General features: G+C 43.2%; 1 protein-coding gene across 3 annotated transcripts in view; it reads left to right on the forward strand.

Moving 5' to 3' along the window:
* Positions 1 to 20616, forward strand: part of Bcas3 (BCAS3, microtubule associated cell migration factor) — a 498657-nt gene that overhangs the window by 212184 nt on the left and 265857 nt on the right. For all 3 annotated transcript variants that reach the window (XM_026780237.1, XM_005350452.3, XM_005350453.3), the window contains 2 exons: positions 693 to 858; positions 2440 to 2540. In XM_026780237.1, coding sequence (XP_026636038.1) covers positions 693 to 858; positions 2440 to 2540 — 267 coding nt within the window. The remainder of the gene's footprint in view (positions 1 to 692; positions 859 to 2439; positions 2541 to 20616) is intronic.

Consider the following 20616-nt stretch of genomic DNA (forward strand, 5'->3'; position numbering starts at 1 on the left):
TGGTGTTTTTTTTTGAGAAAGGGCTTCTCTATGTAGACCAGGCTGGTCTCGAACTCACAGAGATCCACCTGCCTCTGCCTCCCAAGTGCTGGGATTAAAGGCGTGCGCCACCATCGCCCGGCTTGGTGTTGGGTTTCTTTGTTTGTTTTGTTTTTCAGAGTGTTCTGGGGTTTGAACTCATGTTCTTGTGTTTGCCCAAGAAGCATTTATCTCTGTTGAGCCCTCTCCCCAGCTGATGAATTTAAGTCTCCCAAGAAAACACTGAATTGTTAGGCTGACTTAGTCCCACACCTAGCTCTTCATGTAGGTCTGTTGTTCAAGCCAGTGTTATTAAATTTTATTACATAGATTATTCATTTTCTGATAATTCTTCCATGTCCTCCTCATGTCATTTATTTTCCATAATATTTGGAATAATATATAATATAGAAATTCAAATTTTTATATCAAAGTGTTTGGCTATACTGCAGTTTTAAACATAATGGTATCATTCTCGAAACAAGAGGAATGCTGTGACCTGTTCACTGGCGTCTGCTTATGCAAGACACCTGCAGCGGGGGTGCAGACGCCATGGCACAGAGCTCTTCTTACTTCTTTTGGTAGCCCAAGGTGCAGACAGCAGGGTCGATAATGTAAATCTCCTGTTGTGATCTTTCTCTGCCATCCTCACGTCTTGTTGTGATTCTCTGCAGATCAGTCCAAACAAGTTGTAGTTGAATCTCTGTACATCATCAGCTGCTACGGAACCTTAGTAGAGCACACGATTGAGCCTCGGCCGCTCAGTGCTGCTCCCAAGATCAGTGACGACACACCGCTGGAGATGATGACGTCACCCCGTGCCAGCTGGACACTCGTTAGGTAGTTCTTCCTTCCTCCTAAAGATGTAACCTTTGTGAGATCTTGACGTATATGCCGGTGAAGTGCAGTCACTCACAGCAGTGTGTTTACTCGGATATAATCTCCCTTCTTGCCCTTGTCTCTAGAATCTTGTACAATTGAGATCAGACACTATTGTCTGGCTTCTCCAATCTGGGAAGACTTTAGTCCATTTCTTTTTTTATTGGCCATGGTCTACATGCAGTGAAATTTAAGCACTGCCAGTCATGTGTGTACCCTTCTGCAATCGCAGAAGGTGAAGAAATCCTGCCTCATTTCCCCTCTAGCTCTACTTTGTATTGCCTGCCTTTCCCTGCTCCAGTCACTAAAGGATGAAGTCATGAGATATGTTACCTTTTGTATCTGATTTCTTTCAGTTAGCATATTTTGAAGGTCTTTATTAATGTGATGTATAAGACTTTTAATATCTATTTTATATTCTATTATATAGGAATATCACATTTTGTTTATCCATTCATTAGCTGGAGGCACTTTTACCCTCTAGCTGTCACTAATTGATGCTGTAAATATTCAAATGCAGGATTGTGCATGGTGTTCTTTTGTGCTGTCCCAGGAGATATGATCAGAGAGGATCTCTGTTTGAACTTTTTTGTATTTTTTATTTTGAGCTTAGCCTTTAATAGCTGAGGCATTTTTCCAGTTGATCTGAACTTTTTGTTTGTTTGTGTATCGTTTCCTGGTCTTGTTTCCCTTATTCCAGTCTCACATGCATTAAGGGAAATAGAAAGGAGTACAAAGAGACTCTAAAGTCTCCTTTAAAGTGATCATCTAGGATACAATGGTTAGGCACTCTAGAAATGTTTGAGAATCATCTCAACTCATGTAATGAGTAGAATTTTTATAAGATAGCACAAAGAGGAGGAAATGAAACCTGGAATAATCCTACTTAATATGATGCATTGTGCATGGGAGAGAAACAGTCACTCAACATGTAAGAAAGGAAGCAGATAAAAATGGATATGAAGATGACCCTTCTCCTTTGACATTTTAAAATATTCTATTGATTTTTTTTCTTGTGGCTCCAGCATTCTTTACTAGTACTCACTGTGCTGGATTAGCCTGATCAATTTCTGATTTATCAAGCTTATTTAAAATTCGGGAGATCCAATTAAACTTACTGCAGTCTCACTGTTGAAATAGCTAATTCAATCCAAAGTAAGTTGTCCTTTTACACAGCTGCCTTTTTAAACCAACTTTTACTTGTTTCATGTTGAAGGTGTCTAACACTGGTCAAAAATGGGATAAATGACATCTCTATAGTTGACGCGTAAATACTGCTCCTCTCTTTTCTGTCGTTCTTATCTAGCTGATTACAGTCTAGCTCTGATAAGTTAACATCGGCTCCATGTTATCTGCGTGGCACATTGCCACCTTTTTAGTTTAAGTTCCTGGTCTTGTATGTCAAGTTAAAGAGCATCGATCTTAATGATTACAGATTCATTTTAATGTTCAGAAGCCGTGAGAGCCTCTATCAGGGTCTGTGGGTGATTTACATCCCATCTCTGAAGCTTAAATATTAATATTCTTCTGCTGTTTCCTTAGGACGCCTCAGTGGAATGAGCTGCAGCCACCATTTAATGCGAACCACCCTCTGCTCCTCGCGGCAGAAGCTGTGCACTACTACCAGCTCCTGCTTGCTGGCTGTAAGTACTTCTCCCTGCCTTGCTTTCTGTTTTGTTGTGTTTTTTCTTCCACACGATCTTTTCTGAATTTGCTGACTTTCAAAGCCTGTTTGCATATTATCAGTCCGTGGGCCATCGGTCTTAAACAAACAATGGGTGTGTGTCTTGTTCTTTCCCATGAACTATAGCTTTGAAAAGGTCTGGAAAAAGAACTCAAAAAAAAAAAAAAAACCCACAAAACAAAGCAAACTACCTCTAACATGTGACCTGGCAGGGTATAGAGGAACCTGTTCCTAAGGGAACAAAACCAAGCACTCCATCACAAGATGCCACGAGAGCAGCTTCTGCCTGTAGTTTAGTTATTTGGACTCCTTGACAGTCTCAACTGCACTAGGTTTTTGTTTGTGCTGATACTGGGGTTCAGACCGTGGCCTTGCATGCGCCAGCCGAATGCTCTTCAACTAAGCTGGTTTTTCCTTGAGTTCCTTTGGCCATTTGTAGATATTGATGTTCATCCAGCCAGATACTTTCATTTTTAATATTGGAGGCATGAAGGGACATTTTAATATTTATTATCCAGTTTGTCTTCATTGAATTAAAAATGCTTTACAATTATAATTTGGTTTTGTAGAATATACTGAGTCCTAATTGAACCTGATGGCTCTGAGTGCTGTATGCTTTTAGAAACTTCCTGAAAATCAACAGTGACATGTTTTTAATGGTAGCTGTCCTCCATGTAGTTAGTGTCTTGCTTAGCAGTTATGGAGCTTGAGCTAAAATAATTGCAGACCTCTTTATTTCATTTGTAATGTGTTACATCTTATGCTGGAAGCAGGACAACATTATAGGCTTCGCTCTACAGTTATGAAACGCCAGAAGTAATAAAGAGGGGTTTGGGTAGTCTTATTCTTACACGTTTCAACTCGGCTTTTGCTGCCTCGTTTGTGAAGTGCCTACTATGTGTCAGCCCGCACTGAGTGCATCTGGCCCCAAGCTGGTCACTGTCCAGCTGTACAGACAACGAAAGTCAAAAACAGTGGGATGAGTGTCTGAGCGGAGAACCCTGCCTTTGGGACTGTGCTCCGCACTGAAAGCAATGTCAGCACTGGTGACAGACAGCAGGTTGAGTGGGGAGATGTGGAGAGGGATTCATGGAGTTGTCATTTTCTAGTCTTTTCAATCATTGTTAGATGATCTACTACAAACGTGGCACATATGATTTCAAAGAAAAAGTGCAAGCATTTTTACTACCTTCTTTTTGTTGTCGTTGTTGTTTTATTTTTGAGACAGGGTTTCTCAGCGTAGCCCTGACTGTTCTGTAGTCCAGGCTGGCTTTGAACTGACAGAGATCCAGCTGCCTCTGCCTCCCAAGTGCTGGGATTAAAGGTGTGCTCTGTTTTACTTCTCCATAAAAGGCAAAAGTCCTAATTATTGCAATAAGTGTTGTTGACACAGTTAATGCGGGCTTCTTTTTGTTGTTTTGATACCCGTTAGTTCAGATGAGCTGACAGACAGACAGTAAGTCTGAAGTGTCTAAGAAGATAAGGGAGAGTTAAAAACCACACTACAGCTCTTCATGTTCCTGCCAGTCACCAGCTGGGTGATGGCATTCGACTTAGGTGCCCGAACATTTTTGTCCACTAGTGTTCATTCCGTCCGCCAGGGGCTTTCATGCCCGGTGATGACATCGTCAGAGTTGCTGTGCATGTTGGGGTTTGGACCCAGGGCCTGCACACAGTAGGTAAGCGCCCTACTTAGTAGGACGTAGACCGCATATCTCCTCCGAGCCTCCCTGCAGCTGTACTGGATGGCAGCTCTAGAAAGCTCACTCCTCTGGCAGCTCTGCGGCAGGATACTTGGAAGAAAGGAATTGGGCAAAGAGTCTTGAAGCAAGGCGAGATCTTCATCCGCACAGGCCTATGAGATGCTGCGGGCAGGTTTGGCCCAGGCACCCTCACCAGCTGGACCGTCTCTCTGGTTTCTGTTGCCTTTTTATATGGATTGGAATGATACAGCCTGGCTTTTAAAGTTCCACAGACAAATCCACTGACCTGCGGGCGTCTGGGAATGCATTGCCGTGGGGCAGCACTGCTGCCTGTTTGAACGGTGCCTTTACTTCCCCCTCTGTAACACTCTTCCCAAGTCCCCTCACTGAAGCTGTTTAGACAGCTGCCCTGCCTCCTACAAAAGTCAGTCACTATTTCTGGTGCTGTGGGTGCGTTTGCGTCACTTACTGAGGTTTAAAATCATCTTTGAGCCTATGGGCTTTAGAGAGTGTGGTGGAACCCTTGTCTTCAGTGTGCTGGGCTCTGTGATAGGCCCCTAGCAAGGACAGGGGGAAGGGTGGGAGGGAGGATACTTTGGCGCTGTTGAAAAAGCGTAGCAAACTTGCACAAACTCGGGAATGACGGAGTAGTAGGCAAAGATGTGAATAGAGATAGGAACGAGACTGTGGCTGGGAGAAGAGAGCAGCCCTGCAGGATGTTAGCAAGGACCCCCACGTCATCATAACAGATACACTGTTCTCCGTAAACAGTTTGTTCCACATTGTAGCAAGGATGCAGCTGAGGAAAGAAAACAGAGGCCTGCCCTACATGCTGCTGAGTCCTACCCACCAAAGTAATCAAGCCTCTGATTCTGTGCTCCTCACCGTTGGGTCTCTTCTTTTTTTTTTTCTTTTTTCTTTTTTTGGTTTTTCGAGACAGGGTTTCTCTGTGGTTTTGGAGCCTGTCCTGGAACTAACTCTTGTAGACCAGGGTGGTCTCGAACTCACAGAGATTTGCCTGCCTCTGCCTCCCGAGTGCTGGGAATAAAGGCATGCACCACCACCGCCCGGCCGGTTGGGTCTCTTCTGTATTCAGGAGAATACCCAACCAGGGAGTCCTACAGTGGAGGCCTGTTCACGGTAGACAGGATCATATTCCGGTCGTTCATTCAGAAGTCACGATGGAGGTTGAGATGAACCATTGAAGACTGCCATTTTTTAACGATTTTTTAAAAACTATAATATATGAAGAATTTATATGTTGAAATTAAATGTGCAGATGGTAGTCTTAGTATTTAGGTCAGAGACATAAATAAACATCAAGAATATATATTCTTTTGGACATAAAATTATTGGTAGAACTGTAGAGATGACTCAGTGGTTAAAAGCACTTAGTGCTCTTCTTGAGGACCTGAGTTCAGTTCCCAATACCCACATAAGACAGTTCACAAATGCCTGTAATTCAAGCTCCAGGGAATTTGACTCCCTCTTCTGGCTTCTAAAAGTGTACACACACACACAGACACACACACAGACACACACACACACACACCCTTCTCCTTAAATCAAATATAAAATAAAATTGTTGTTGAGATTCATGGTTTATTGTTGCCATTGTGTTGTTCTTTCAAAGTCACACTCGTTTCATTGTAGAATATTCTTTTCCAAAATGAAAATTAGTCTGCCCTGGACCTTCCAAACTGTAAATTTAAATGAGGACCTAACCGTGAGATTGGGAAAGCGTCTTTAGAGGATAAGTAGCCTGTAGAACCCTCGCTCAGGCGCAGCAGTGCTCAGTGGGTCCAGCCATGCGGGGAGTGGGCGTCAGACTCCGGACTGCTTTCTCAATAATCCACAGTCACGTGATCCCATGTGAACCCATACACCAGTGAAAAACCATAAAGATTATAAGGTATTTGAACCGAGTGAAATTGAAAGCAGAGCTTGTCCACGTGTTAGAATTCTCTCTCTTCTAAGCCGAAGACTTAGTTGTCAGTAGAGGGCTCAGTTTGATAGCTCTCAAGGAGAAGACATGCAGCCTCGAAATGTTGCATAGTTGATGGTTCAATTGTGTGTCATTTCTAAGTCTAAATTAATGTGTCATATAGATGGCAGATCAGGGCTGGGCTTTGCTTGGCCTTTTGTTGTTTCATTTTTATTTTGGGGGGAATTTTTGTTTTGTTTTTGTGACAGGGTTTCTCAGTGTATCTCTGCCTGTTCTGGAACTCACAGAGATCTGCTGAGATTAAAGGTGTGTGCCCTACTTTCGGGCTCTAGCTGCACCTTTGCACGGGGAAGAAGGAAGGTGACTGCATCTCTGAAAGCTTGGTGCAAGATAAGTGTTCATTTTGACGGAACAGTTTTATATCTTTTTTAAAGAGTGTGTGTTTGGCCAGGTGGTGCTGACACATGCCTTTAATCCCAGCACTCCAGAGGCAGAAACAGGTGGATCTCTGTGAGTTCGAGGCCAGCCTGGTCTACAAGAGCTAGCGCCAGGACAGGCTCAAAAAAGAACTACAGAGAAAACCTGTCTCGAAAAACAAAACAAACAAAAAAGTGTGTGTTCGTGTATGCTCCTGGATATACCAGAAGAAGGTGTTGAATGTCCTGGCATTGATGTTGCAGGTGTGTGAGACACCAGATGTGGTTTCTAGGCACCAAACTCAGGGCTTCTGAAAAGAACTACAAGCATTCTTAACCACTGAGCCATTTCTCTAGTCCTCAAGTGGGCACCATATTGAAAGACCCTTTGTGCAAGTTGACTGAGTGTTGCTGTGATAAATATCTTGATCATAATCGACTTAGGGTGGTTTTGTATCCTCTCAAGGGTTCCAGTCCACTGTTGAGAGAAACCGGGCCAGGAAACACTGCTTACTGGCTTGCTCAGATATCCTTTTTGTATACAGCCCGAGTCCCCACATCAAATAGCAGTTGAGAAAACGTCATGTCTACAGGCCAGTCTGAAGGTGGCAATTCCTCAACTGTGGTTCCCACTTATAGCTGTGTCAATATGATGACCGAGTTTAGACATAACAAGTAACCTTCGTCAGTTCGATGAATCTGATACACAGATACATCCCTATCAAGCTGGAACCTTTCCTTTCTTGTTGATCCCCAAGGTCTTACAGTTGTATCATATTATAAAGTACAGTGAAATTTTAAAAGTACTCCCATAGTCTTTAAGAATTTCAATGCTTTAAAAGTTGAGTTCTTCTTATAATATCCAAAGTCTAAAATTTTTAAAAAGTTACATAGTTTCTTATTTAAAAAGCAAAAGATAGGGATGCAGTCATAATCAGATCAAAGCAAAACCAGAATCCAGTATTGTAAATGGCACCATGTCCAGTATCTGTACTCCCTCACAGTCTTCCAGGCTTCAAAGGCCTTTTGTGGCTCCTATTTTCTTTCTCTGCCTCATGCAAAACACCCACCCCACACACACACTCCCCACTTGTCTTGTCAGAAATATTCATGCCTGCCAATTATCCCTAGTGTGGATATCCCAGGGTCTCGACAGTGCCAATACCTTACGATATCCATTGCAACTTTGGCTACAACTTCACTAATGATCTTAAACAGCTTTTTGAGTACATATTAAAGCATAGGAGAATATTATGGCTAATCTTGACTGCTAATGTACCATACCTAGGACCGGGGTATCTCTATTGAGCAATTGCCTCCAAAAGATTAGTCCTACTGTTCCTGCTTCATTTTCTTCTCCCCATCCCCCCAGTGGTGCTAGAGATAGAACTCAGGTTTCCATGCTTACAGCACAAACACTGGATCCACCGAGGCCGCCTGTCCTCTATGCTTGCAAAAGTATGTTTTCCTTTAGATCTAGTATTGAGCTTCATTTCATTTTACATTTAGTTCATTTTTTGTTTCTCCATCTTTTTTAGATTTTCTTTTTTTGGTTTTTCGAGACAGGGTTTCTCTGTGGTTTTGGAGCCTGTCCTGGAACTAGCTCTTGTAGACCAGGGTGGTCTCGAACTCACAGAGATTTGCCTGCCTCTGCCTCCCGAGTGCTGGGATTAAAGGTGTGCACCACCACCGCCCGGCTCATTTTTAAATTTTCAAAGGAAAAGAGATAGTTACCAGATAAGTGGTAGCTTGGACTTAGGATAATGTAGAAGGTACAGGATGAAGAATGTACAAAATGAAAAGTCAAAATTAGCCGGGCGATAATGGCGCACGCCTTTAATCCCAGCACTCGGGAGGCAGAGGCAGGCGGAACTCTGTGAGTTCGAGACCAGCCTGGTCTATAGCGCTAGTTCCAGGACAGGCTTCAAAGCCACAGAGAAACCCTGTCTCGAAAATCAAAAAAAAAAAAAAAAAAAAAAAGTCAAAATTAGAGACCTCAAACCAGACTCATGGCAATGAAGATTTGCCAGTAAAGATGAATGGACTAACAAGTAAACTGATCAATGGGACACACGAAAGCTCTCTCTGTCATTTTTGTTTCTATTTAGTTTTCTTTGGTTTTTTTGCTTTTCTTTTAAATTTTATTTTGTTTTGGGGTGGTTTTCAAGGGCTGAAGGCAGATTCGGGGCCATGGAGATATATGGGATAGGAATGAATAATATGAAAATCCACGAAGAATCAATACAAGTTTTAAAAAAAAAAGTCAGGAATCACTAGAGTCTAAGCATCTTTATTCTCCCAATAAATTGTGACTGCTGGCCCAGCACATGAAATCCTTAGCATATAAAGCATCACAGTTTCTTATTCCAGGTCTAACTCATGTGTTTGGGTGAATTATAATTCCACTGTTTTTGCAGCTCAGTAGAGATATCCCTTGTGAACATGTGTACTCCAGACACAGATTGGTTAGTCCTGCCTTACACACACACAGAGAGAGAGAGAGAGAGAGACACAGAGACAGAGACAGAGAGGCAGGCAGGCGCCATTCACGTCACTCTTGTCTGTGATTGACATCGTCAGTGCTGGGGGAAAGCAGCTAAATATGCAACAGTCTCCCTCTGAGCCACTCTCTCTCTGAGCCACGTTCTATTAGTCTCCCTCTGAGCCACTCTCTCTCTGAGCCACGTTCTATTAGTCTCCCTCTGAGCCACTCTCTCTCTGTGCCACGTTCTATTAGTCTGACATCCTGGGTTACATTTTGTTGCTGTATGTCCCAAGGATGGTGCAGGCACTCAGCAATGTTTCCTTGCATTGTCCATTATAAATATTTGCCCAGTGCTGGGGAGAGGTGGAAAAGGAAGAGAGAAATGTTTTTCTCTTGTAGAGGAAACTTGTAATGTAGGGCTTATTTAAAGAGTATTTATAGTCCATTGTTGGCCACAGGGTGTGTCGTGCTGCCCTGTCCAGATAGATTCTTAGTAGGGTTTTACAGTTGGATATTTCCCTTAGTTAAACTTTTTCAGTTGGCATGTGTCTTTCCATAGAGAGGTTATTTTCAGAAAATGGTGCTTTTCTGTAAGAAACGAAAGTTGAGATCTATCGGGTCTTATTTGGACAACATGAGTGTTCTGTAGCTTGGATGAACCTTATGACATTGTTGATTCTCATTCTTAAAATGGTATGAAATAGTTGACTGTAAACACTATAAATTTGAAAGTTTGCATTGTATCAACCTCTGCATTTAGCATATGTGCTTATATTCATTTCCAGGTCTTTACCTAGATTGTCAAAATAATTTTTGTGCATGCAGTCACATTGCTGTCATATGAAACAAAGGGCAAGTGTCTACAGAAGGCCTCTGCTAACCTGTTAGCATCTGATAATGTTATGGAATTCCACGTTGGGTTCTTATAGAAGCTCCCTGCTCTATCAGAGTATTTTACGGCCTGCTATTTTTCCAAATATAGTTCAAGAGTCAACTTTTTTCCATAGATGATATTAATATTACAGTGGATTGGCAGATTTAACTGGTACAGGACATTGATTGTGATACGGAAAAATATTGGTCAGAAGTCTGTAGTCCATTAAGATCTGTGCATCTGATGTCATTTACTCTGTGCCAGTTACATTTATGGTTTAAAATAGATCCTGCTGCCATGGATTGTGCTTCATCATGGTCGGGTAGGAGATAGAAAGAGAGGGTACCGGCAGTATCTGTTCGCCGTTTTCTCCAAAATTTCTGGCTGGACTCTAATGGCAGGCAGGGCTTGGCTTACCTGCAGTACCGTAATGGGTTGATATTGGCAGGAGCTCCTGGTTTGATATGTCATTGCTTCCATCAGTGAGGCTAATTGCTAATAAAACACTAAGTGGGAATTTAGGGGGAATGCTGCAGCCGTCAGCTCTGTCCGTGGTAGCCGGAGCCCTGGCGCCATTTCGGGATCACTATTTGTACGCGTCTGTCAGAGTTAGAATACATCCATTTCTCTCAGTTTCAGCTTCTCTATAGAATTCCTGTCAATTGTTTGACTCCATTAAGTGTGCAGAGGAAATAAAAGCCTGAACAAGCAATCCACCAGGGGCTCTGGATAGACCGTTTCTTTGTCCATCCTCAGAGCACTGCATTAGGTCTCATTATCCATTTATAATATGTGACCTCTGCCCTCTGGGTCATAGAAAAATATTCAGTGTGCTTTTCTGTCATATAGGGCACCTTTCTCAGCGGTCATAAAACAATGTGATGTCTGATGCTTCGGGGGACTAGTTTACACTGCAGGTTTTTAAATGAATACGCATCCTTGTGGCAGTTTAATCTGGCCGCTTTCCCCCTTGCTCTTCCCCGTTTCTGCAACGGGACAGTGAGCGCCTGTACAGAAGGTGAATTTAGGGTTCTCTGTGTATTCTTTCTCATCCTAATTCAAAATTCTGTTTCTAGAAGTGGTTTGTTTCCAACTCTGACTTTACTTCAATGGATAGAGAAATACATACTGTCTTAGATACAGTGAGTGGGCTGAGCCTTCATCCCTCACAGACTCAGGATGTCTCCTCAGATTGTTGGTGACTCCAGCCCTTTTGCCCAGCCGCCAGTGACCCGCTCTCCCATCGAGGAGTTTGGAAACCTCCAGGTTCCTTTTCTGCTATGAATTTGGAGCAGCTTCCAGGATGCACTCACTGCATAGCTAATGGTTTTGTTTCCAGTTCACAGTTCACAGACAGACATAGGTCAAGAAGGAGATAGAGCGATTATGGCTTAAGCGTGAGCAGGAGTTCAGGGACAGGTTTTTCTCTCCAAACCAGGCACAGAAAACCTAACAGTAGTTAGCATTCGCTCCATGACAAGAATTAATATATTAACTGGATTATAGCACTGTTTGACAAACTGCTTACTAATACATCAAAATTGATTGGGCATTCTGTTTTTGAATGACAAATGGCTGCATTAAGAGGGGGAGGGAAATCCATTAATTAGAGCTGCTCTCAGCTATGGGAAATGTAATCATATAAATATGGATCTTGCTACAGCAGAGATCTCTCCTCCCAGTATTGTGTCTTCCGTGTGCATCTACACCTCTTTGCTATTAACGGAGCAGCTTCTCCCAGCTGCTCTCCTGTGAGTGACTTAACATTTTCCCACTGTGTAAAAACTATCCTGACTCATGGCCCAGGAATTCTTTTCTGAGACTCCAGAAAATACCAAGAGAACTTCATAGCTCAGCCCTTGTGCTGTTCTCAATTGTGCTTGCTCTAAATTTGTGTCTGTTCTTGCCTTACTTCGCACAGAAGGTAGGGCTTTTAGTTTGGGGATAGGAAATTTGGAAAGAGGTGGTTTGTTTTCCAATATGGATCCTCGAGTTACTAGTTTCTGTGCCTCGGGTTCCTCGTTTTTATAATTAAGCAATGAAAACCTCTTTGCACCTGGAAGAACTGGGATGCTCTCTGCTCAAGATTCCTGTAACTTCCTGAACCCAAATTTCAGAGCCTAGGAGGCTGCAGCACTGGCTCGGTGTTAAGAGCATTTAGCGTTCCTGTAGGATTGTCAAGTGAGATTGCTCCTTGGAAACACCTCATGTAGCTTGGCTAGGGCAAGAGGTGTAATGGTTGCTTCCTTAGAAGCCGTCGTGCTCCCTGCTTCCTTTTGGAGTTCTTGGCTCTGACGTTCCCAGGACTTCATAACAGGCACTGATGAGTGTTGCAGCCAGCAGTGCTCTGTGGTAAAGCAGCAGCAGCAGCAGCAGCAGCAGCAGCAGCAGCAGCAGCAGCAGCAGCAGCAGCAGGGCAGAGAACGCATCTTTGTTGGTCTCAGCTTCTCAGATCTGAACAGGCCACTTAGCAAGTGTGCCTCTCTAGTAGTGTGTGAATTTTTTTTTAATTTATTTATTTATTGAGGATTTCTGCCTCCTCCCCGCCACCGCTTCCCATTTCCCTTCCCCTCCCCCGATCAAGTCCCTCTCCCTCATCAGCTTGAAGAACCATCAGGGTTCCCTGACCTGTGGGAAGTCCAAGAACCGCCCACCTCCATCCAGGTTTAATAAGTTGAGCATCCAAACTGCCCAGGCCCCCCCAAAGCCAGTACATGCAGTAGGATCAAAAACCCATTGCCATTGTTCTTGAGTTCTCAGTAGTCCTCATTGTCCGCTATGTTCAGCAAGTCCGGTTTTATCCCATGCTTTTTCAGACCCAGGCCAGCTGGCCTTGGTGAATTCCCGAAAGAACATCCCCATTGTCTCAGAGTGTGGGTGTACCCCTCGCGGTCCTGAGTTCCTTGCTCGTGCTCCCCCTCCTTCTGCTCCTGATTTGGACCTTGAGATTTCTGTCCGGTGCTCCAATTTGGGTCTCTGTCTCTGTCTCCTTTCATCGCCTGATGAAGGTTAATATTCAGGGGGATGCCTATATGTTTGTCTTTGGATTCACCTTCTTATTTAGCTTCTCTATGATTGCGAATTATAAGCTCACTGTCCTTTAATTATGGCTAGAAACCAAATATGAGTGAGTACATCCCATGTTCCTCTTTTTGGGTCTGGCTTACCTCACTCAGGATAGTGTTTTCTATTTCCATCCATTTGTACGCAAACTTCAAGAAGTCCTTGTTTTTTACTGCTGAGTAGTACTCTAATATGTATATATTCCATACTTTCTTCATCCATTCTTCTATTGAAGGGCATCTAGGTTGTTTCCAGGTTCTGGCTATTACGAACAATGCTGCTATGAACATAGTTGAGCATATACTTTTGTTGTATGATGGGGCCTCTCTTGGGTATATTCCCAAGAGTGGTATTGCTGGGTCCAGGGGTAGGTTGATCCTGAATTTCCTGAGGAACCGCCACACTGCTTTCCAGAGTGGTTGCACAAGTTTGCATTCCCACCAGCAATGGATGAGTGTACCCCTTTCTCCACACCCTCTCCAGCAAAGGCTATCATTGGTGTTTTTCATTTTAGCCATTCTGAGAGGTGTAAGATGGTATCTTAAAGTTGTCTTGATTTGCATTTCCCTGATCGCTAAGGAAGCTGAGCATGACCTTAGGTGTCTTTTGGCCATTTGAACTTCTTCTGTTGAGAATTCTCTGTTCAGCTCAGTGCCCCATTTTATAATTGGGTTGGTTAGCCTTTTACGGTCTAGTTTCTTGAGTTCTTTATATATTTTTGAGATGAGACCTTTGTCAGTTGCGGGGTTGGTGAAGATCTTCTCCCAGTCAGTGGGTTGCCTTTTTGTCTTAGTGACAGTGTCCTTTGCTTTACAGAAGCTTCTCAGTCTCAGGAGGTCCCATTTATTCAATGAGGCCCTTAATGTCTGTGCTGCTGGGGTTATACATAGGAAGCGATCTCCTGTGCCCATGTGTTGTAGGGTACTTCCCACTTTCTCTTCTATCAGGTTCAGTGTGTTCGGACTGATATTGAGGTCCTTAATCCATTTGGACTTGTTTTTTGTGCATGGTGATAGAGTGTGTGAATTTTTTAACAGAAACCATTTTATTTATCAGTTCTTATCAAAAATGCAAATTCATTGTTACTCTTCTGTCTTTGGACTTTGATCATCTTCATTCTCCTAGTAACTTGTAAGGAGTTTTGCTGTCCATTTGTGCTGAAAGGCTAATTTCTAGAATGTTCTGTGGATACTTGCCTTAAGGCTCAGAAGCTTTATCTTAAGATGAGTAGACTCTTAACATTAAACCTCTGAAGTGTCAGAAGAAGATTTGATTCTGAGATTTTTTTCAATCTATTTCATTGAATGAGAGGGCGTGGAATGGCTTTCATTTTTCACTCTATGTTTTTTTTTGAGTTACAATTTTAAGAAAATTATATTATACTGATATCTTAATAATCAGAGAAAATTAAAGTGCCATGAACGAAAAAGAAAAGTTGGAGAGACAGAAAGCAAGAAGGATAGAAGAGGAAAGGAGGGATAGAGGAGGACGGAAAAAAAAGGTTGTTAGAGGACGTGGGAGTCAGAGCTCCTGGGCGCAGAAAGCACATGCAGAAGTTTTTAAAAAGATGTGATTCTGATCTATTTAATCTGTGGCTCCCTGAATAATCGAGGCTAGTCTATATAGCTCATTCTGTAGCCAAGAACAGCATCAAGGTTACGATGGGCCGGTCTCCATGTGAGCAGTGATTGAGCAGGTTCTTCTCAGATGTCTGAAACACTTTTGAAAAGTTTTAGGAATGTGGCTACATTTCAGTTTCTGGCATGCAAAAATTACTGGGTTTGATTCCCAGCATCCCATAAAAATAAAGATAGGAAAAGTAGTTATAGAAATGGTCAAACATACACAGAATACAGCAGATCTTTTGTGGGTCTACCTGTAACCTGCCCTTGCTTCTGTTTCCTGGGGAACGCTTTGCATGTGCGTGTGCACACAGAGACAGAGGGAAGTCTTTCTTGGTGCTTTTCCCCGTGCCTGTTTCACTCTGCATCTGATGATGACTTTAGCACTGCAGGTGAGGTGGATGCGGAGGTCTGGAGAGCTTCAAGTGGCTCGTGCTATGTGCCAGAAGAGGATCAAGCCTTGGGAAATGTTCTCTTGCTTTCAGAGGGATCCCGTAGGTGGTTGTTAGTCGGCCCGACCCTCTTGCTTCTGTGTGTAACGGATCTGTTTGGACTTAAAGGAACATATAGTGTAGCCATAATGATGATTTAGGATTCTGAAATACATTCCTATGGATGAGGTGTCGTCAAGGTCTAAAAGCGTTTCTTTCTTCATGCCAAGACAACTTTGCCTCTTTTGCTTAGGCAAGAGAAAACGCCTGTTTAGTTCTTTCTGCTGTATAATGATCTAGACTTTCCTAGAATAGTATTAGACAATAAACAAGTAAAGCATGGAAGAAGCTGCATTAATTCTGTGCAAAATGATTGCTTTTCTAAATGCTTCCCGCCCCTTTTCAACTTGTCGCCTGCTCTGTTTCGTATTTGTTTGTTTTTGTGGGTGTGTTTTGTGGTGCTGGTGATCTGTCCCAGAACTGGCTGTCTCCCCACCGTAAGCTCCCTGATCATCAGCCTTGGCCGCGAATACCGTTGCCCACTGGGCCATCTGACTTGCCCCCCTTTTTCACTTTTTTTTGGTTTTTCGAGACAGGGTTTCTCTGTAGCTTTGGAGCCTGTCCTGGAACTAGTTCTTGTAGACCAGGCTGGCCTCGAACTCACAAAGATCCGCCTGTCTCTGCCTCCCGAGTGCTTGGATTAAAGGCGTGCGCCACCACCGCCCAGCTGAGTCTCATTGTGTTGCTCAGGCAACTCACTCTGTAGACCATGATGACTTTGAGCTTGCAATTCTCCTGCCTCAGCCTCCCATATAGCTGAGATTACAGGTCAATGACTTCAGGTCCAAGTGCAGCTGAAACACTTCACTATTACAGGTTTGAAAATGGAGTAAAGTTGGTCTTATATTTGATATTTTTGTAAATATAGAAATGCTAATATGCAGACATGTTGCGTAAACAAAATGAGAAGTGTCACCTTGTCTTAGGAAAACTTGTCGCACCTGGTAAGCTGCTGAGACACGTGACTGAACACATCATGAGTCCCTTGGTTTTCCACACCGTGGCGATCATCCCTCACGGTGCATTTGATTGCTTTCCAGTTCCTTTCCTTGGCTGGACTCGCTCTGCTGACCCTATTGTAGTTCTCTTTTTGCACAGCTTTCTACTAAATACCTACTTTTATATAGGTACACGGTCTACACCACTTCTAATGTACCAGCATACAGGTGCTGGAAAGTCCTCCCTGTCCCCTAACCATCCTCACTACCTCCCAGAAGGTAAGCCGTGTGTGCTTGCAGATGAGCAGAAGGATGCAGTCTCGTGCTGCTGTTTAGACTCCACAAGCTCTAAGCAAGACCGTCTCGTTACTGCAGGCGGGGTGGACTTATTCGCTGCTGACCTTGCTGCTGAGTTAATGTGCTGAGGTTCGCTGCTGACTGAGTTGCAGGCGCACATGTTAAGTTGGCATTGTGGGTATCTTTCCAGTTGGGACTTTAGTTGCAGATGTCCTAAAGACACTGCCACACTCTTGTTTATTCCGTTCCAAGTTGCACATTGGGATGGTTTGGAAATTTTGCTCAGCAGAGTTGCTGATCTGGCCAAGAATACCAGTCCATTAGGCTCTATTGTTTTCTTCATTTTATGAGATCTTTACGGTCATGCTGAGTAGTAAAACGAAATTGTGAGCCCTGCCAGGCTGCCTCCAGATATCATTTGTCCAGACACACAATGTAAAATGACCTCTGGGGCAACAGGAATAACAAATGAGAGGTCCTTTAGTCATGCAATGGAGGAGACTTTGGGAATCTGGAAAGGAAACTGGAGAGAGAGGGATAAGATGTGCCGGGAGTTGAAGGCCATTCGGGGAAATGGATTCTCTTATAGACAATAAGAATATGTCATTTTTCTAATTATATATTGCTGGTGACTGTTCTTCTGGGAATGTGGAAGAAAAGGAAAGTGAAACCAGAGATGTGCAGTGACTGAATGCAAAAAACTTTAATAATTAATTAGCGAACATCTATGGTACCCCTGGGCCAGGGTGCAGGGAAGATCATTGATCCATTTAATATAAACGTGGGAGAAGCTTGTTCCTGTATGTACTGTTACAGTGCTGTCGGCTCTTGTGAAGCATGCCTACTGATAAGCAGGGCCGCAGTGAGGGAGCGCCTCTGTAAAATTCAGTGTGCTCCCTGGCGCCCCACTTACAGCACCTAATAGGAACCATTTCATTGGATATTTTTGGTTTTTGACTTTGTAGCTGGTGCCTTTTTTTTTTCCCCTAGTCATTGAAAAGTAACGAATGTCTGTCACCCAGATAAGTATGTGATGGAAGGAGACTTTAGGAATCTGGACAGGGGAAGTGTGGAGAGAGAAATAAGATGTAAAACGACAGTCTACGTGAGGTTACTGCTGCTGTCGCATATTGCTTGGCTCTTGTGCTATCTTTTGGGGCATGGTTGGATCACTGGGAACTTCTCTGTTCATTTTGCTGTTTGGTTGTTTGTGTTGGAGACTTAGCTTTGAAAGCAGATTTTCATTTCTACAGTAAGAAACTGCATCTGTCCTCTGGTTCTCCCTGGGAGCCCAAATACTTTCTCATCAGAAGCAGGGTTCCGTTCGGAGCACTGTCATATTGTACAGTCGCTACAGAAATGCTGCTTTTCAAAAGAAACAAGTATATGTGAGAGTTTGTCCTTGAATGGGAGTTTATCACTGTTGGCCTTTGGGTGAACCTGGAGCAGGAGCTTTTTCATTCAGGGCAGCATGATGTCATTGAAGTCAAAAAGTTCTCTGTAGCTAGAAAAAGACACATTTTTCCCCGAAATAACTTAAAGGGCTGAAACCTGTTGGCACATTATTGGCTTCTCGGTCCTCACTAAAGACTTCAGCCTGGCTGCTTTTCATCATTCTCTATGCGGTAGGGACTTTGCAGAGTACAGAAAACACTCTGCTCCTGAATCTCAAGAGAGTTGAGCCACTGGCCTTCCTGATGGTCCTCCGAAGAGAGCATCGTGCATATATAGTACAGATTTCAAATTTTTCATTGTGTTCTTAAGTGGGTTTAAATTTCACTTAGTTTTTCATGTAGCTCTACAGTAGATAGGACTCTCTCACTTGGAATGTGAGGCTGTGTGTGGGTGAGCATAGTTGTGTGTGGTCGGCACCCTCATATCGGCCTCATTGCAATTAGCTGTAGGACCCTGGACGGCCTCATAGTGCCTGGGAAAGTCGGGAGGCCAGACTTGGCCATCTGTCATCACTGTTGTTGAGTGACTGTGTTTTCTGAGCTTCTGGAGCCACACTTGAGATGTTTTCTTATTGTTACCAAAAACAAAAAACCAGAAAAACCCAGAAGAACCCAGAAACCCAGAAAGAACTGAACAGTTCCTTCCACTGTTGTCACGAACAAGAGCCGCGCATTGCATTCATGCCTCTGTTTGATTACTCATTGCTTTATGTGCATTCTATGCAAGGGTCTCGCGACCCCTGTGTTCTTGACCTCTTAACATTTTTACGCATTGCAAATCTTTATCTAATTTAGTAGTACTAGATAGAACCACACATTTTTTTTAATTTTGAAGCAATACTTATGTCCCTTTAATTTCATTAAGATGTCTTACTCTATCCTGGGTGCTTGCAAATCACACCCAACCCACTGGGAGGACTATTTCTCCTCCTGCTGTCTAACGGAGACGTTCATGGCAATGCTGAATCCTGCATTGTCCTCGGCACCGAGTGGGTTTACTAACGAAAGACTGAAGTTATTGAGCTTTAAATGTTTCTTTGGGCAGAATTTTATTTTTTTATTTTTATTTTTTTTTTTTGATTTTTCGAGACAGGGTTTCTCTGTGGCTTTGGAGCCTGTCCTGGAACTAGCTCTGTATACCAGGCTGGTCTCGAACTCACAGAGATCCGCCTGCCTCTGCCTCCCGAGTGCTGGGATTAAAGGCGTGCGCCACCACCGTCCGGCATGGGCAGAATTTTAGAAACCATTTAATTCTGTGAAAGTGCAGGTTTGTGGCAGGAAATTTGCATTCCCCCTGAAGTAGTACTGACGTGTTTCTAGAACCTGGGACTACATCACACATGCTAAGATGTGAGTGAGGGTTTAGCAGAGCTCAGAGGTGGAGGTTTAGATGTCACATGGATTGGTTCATAATTATGGCTAGTGGAGCATGGTACTTCAAAACGCAAGGAGTTAGCAGCGTGGGAGGTGGTGTTTTCAATTTTCTTTAGATAATAAAAACAAACAAATTTCTGTGTACACCAATCTTTGTAATCAGCTACAGAAAACACCTCAGAAGTCAAAACCAAGGTTCTTCCAAGTTTTCATAGAATTCAGGACATATTCTTTGATTACTGAGAAATTTTTATGTGCGTGTCGGACCTAGGGATATAGTCATCAAGCCATTTCATCATTCTCTTCATGATTTTACTTACTTTATTTTATCAATGCAGAAGCAGTTTGGGCTGAGACGGAAAGGGGTATTTTGCAGAGATCAGCACTTGACAAACTTGTTTTGTTTTATTGGCCCCGGTGACACGTGAAATAGGAATGTATACATACAAACATACATTTATATGTTCGCCCACATATCCCTCTCTGACAGGAAAGTACAGTAGGTGGGGTTTTGTTGTTGTTGTTGAGCTGTTGTTTACTCCTTCTCGGCATGCCTGCTTCCCTGAGAACACCGTAAACATTCGGGGTCACAGTTACCATGTAACTGCCCGGTGTTCTCTGTTTATCCAATGTCTGTGTGTGGAGACAGTGCTTTCAAAGTGCTATTTCTAAAGTAAATCCACAGTGCTTCCTTTGCATGCATGTAAGGTGCACTATAAATTCCTGTAACCAAAGTAGGGGACAAGATGGTGACTTTACATCATGACGCCCCTTCGCCTTCACTTTGGCAAGTCTGTCAATCACCTAAAAAGAGCTGATAAAAATAGCCAGCTAGCAAAGATCGGGGAGATGCCTTAGTGTGAACGGCACTTGCTGCTCTGCTAGAGGCCCCAGCATCCCATGGTGGATCACAACCACAACTCTGATTCCAAGGAATCTGACTCATCTGACCGCCATTGTTACCAGGCACACGCATGGTTCGCATCCTTCGTCCATCCATCATACATACATACATATATACATACAGACATATGTACACTCAGATACACAGCTACATATAAAATTAGTCTATAAAACTCCCCTTTTAAAATTTGATAGTTCTTCGTAGGGCGGTGGTAGAACACATCTTTAATCCCAGATTTCAGGAGACAGAGGCAGATGGATCTCTGTGTTAGAGGTCAACCTTTTATACAGAGTAAGTTTCAGGGCGGTGAGAGATACACCGAGAAACCCTGGCTTAAGAAACCAAAACCACCATCATACAACAAAAGTATATGCTCAACTATTTTCATAGCAGCATTGTTCGTAATAGCCAGAACCTGGAAACAACCTAGATGCCCTTCAATAGAAGAATGGATGAAGAAAGTATGGAA

The sequence above is a fragment of the Microtus ochrogaster genome, chromosome 7, assembly GCF_000317375.1.
Source record: "Microtus ochrogaster isolate Prairie Vole_2 chromosome 7, MicOch1.0, whole genome shotgun sequence".
Classification (NCBI taxonomy): Eukaryota; Metazoa; Chordata; class Mammalia; order Rodentia; family Cricetidae; genus Microtus; species Microtus ochrogaster.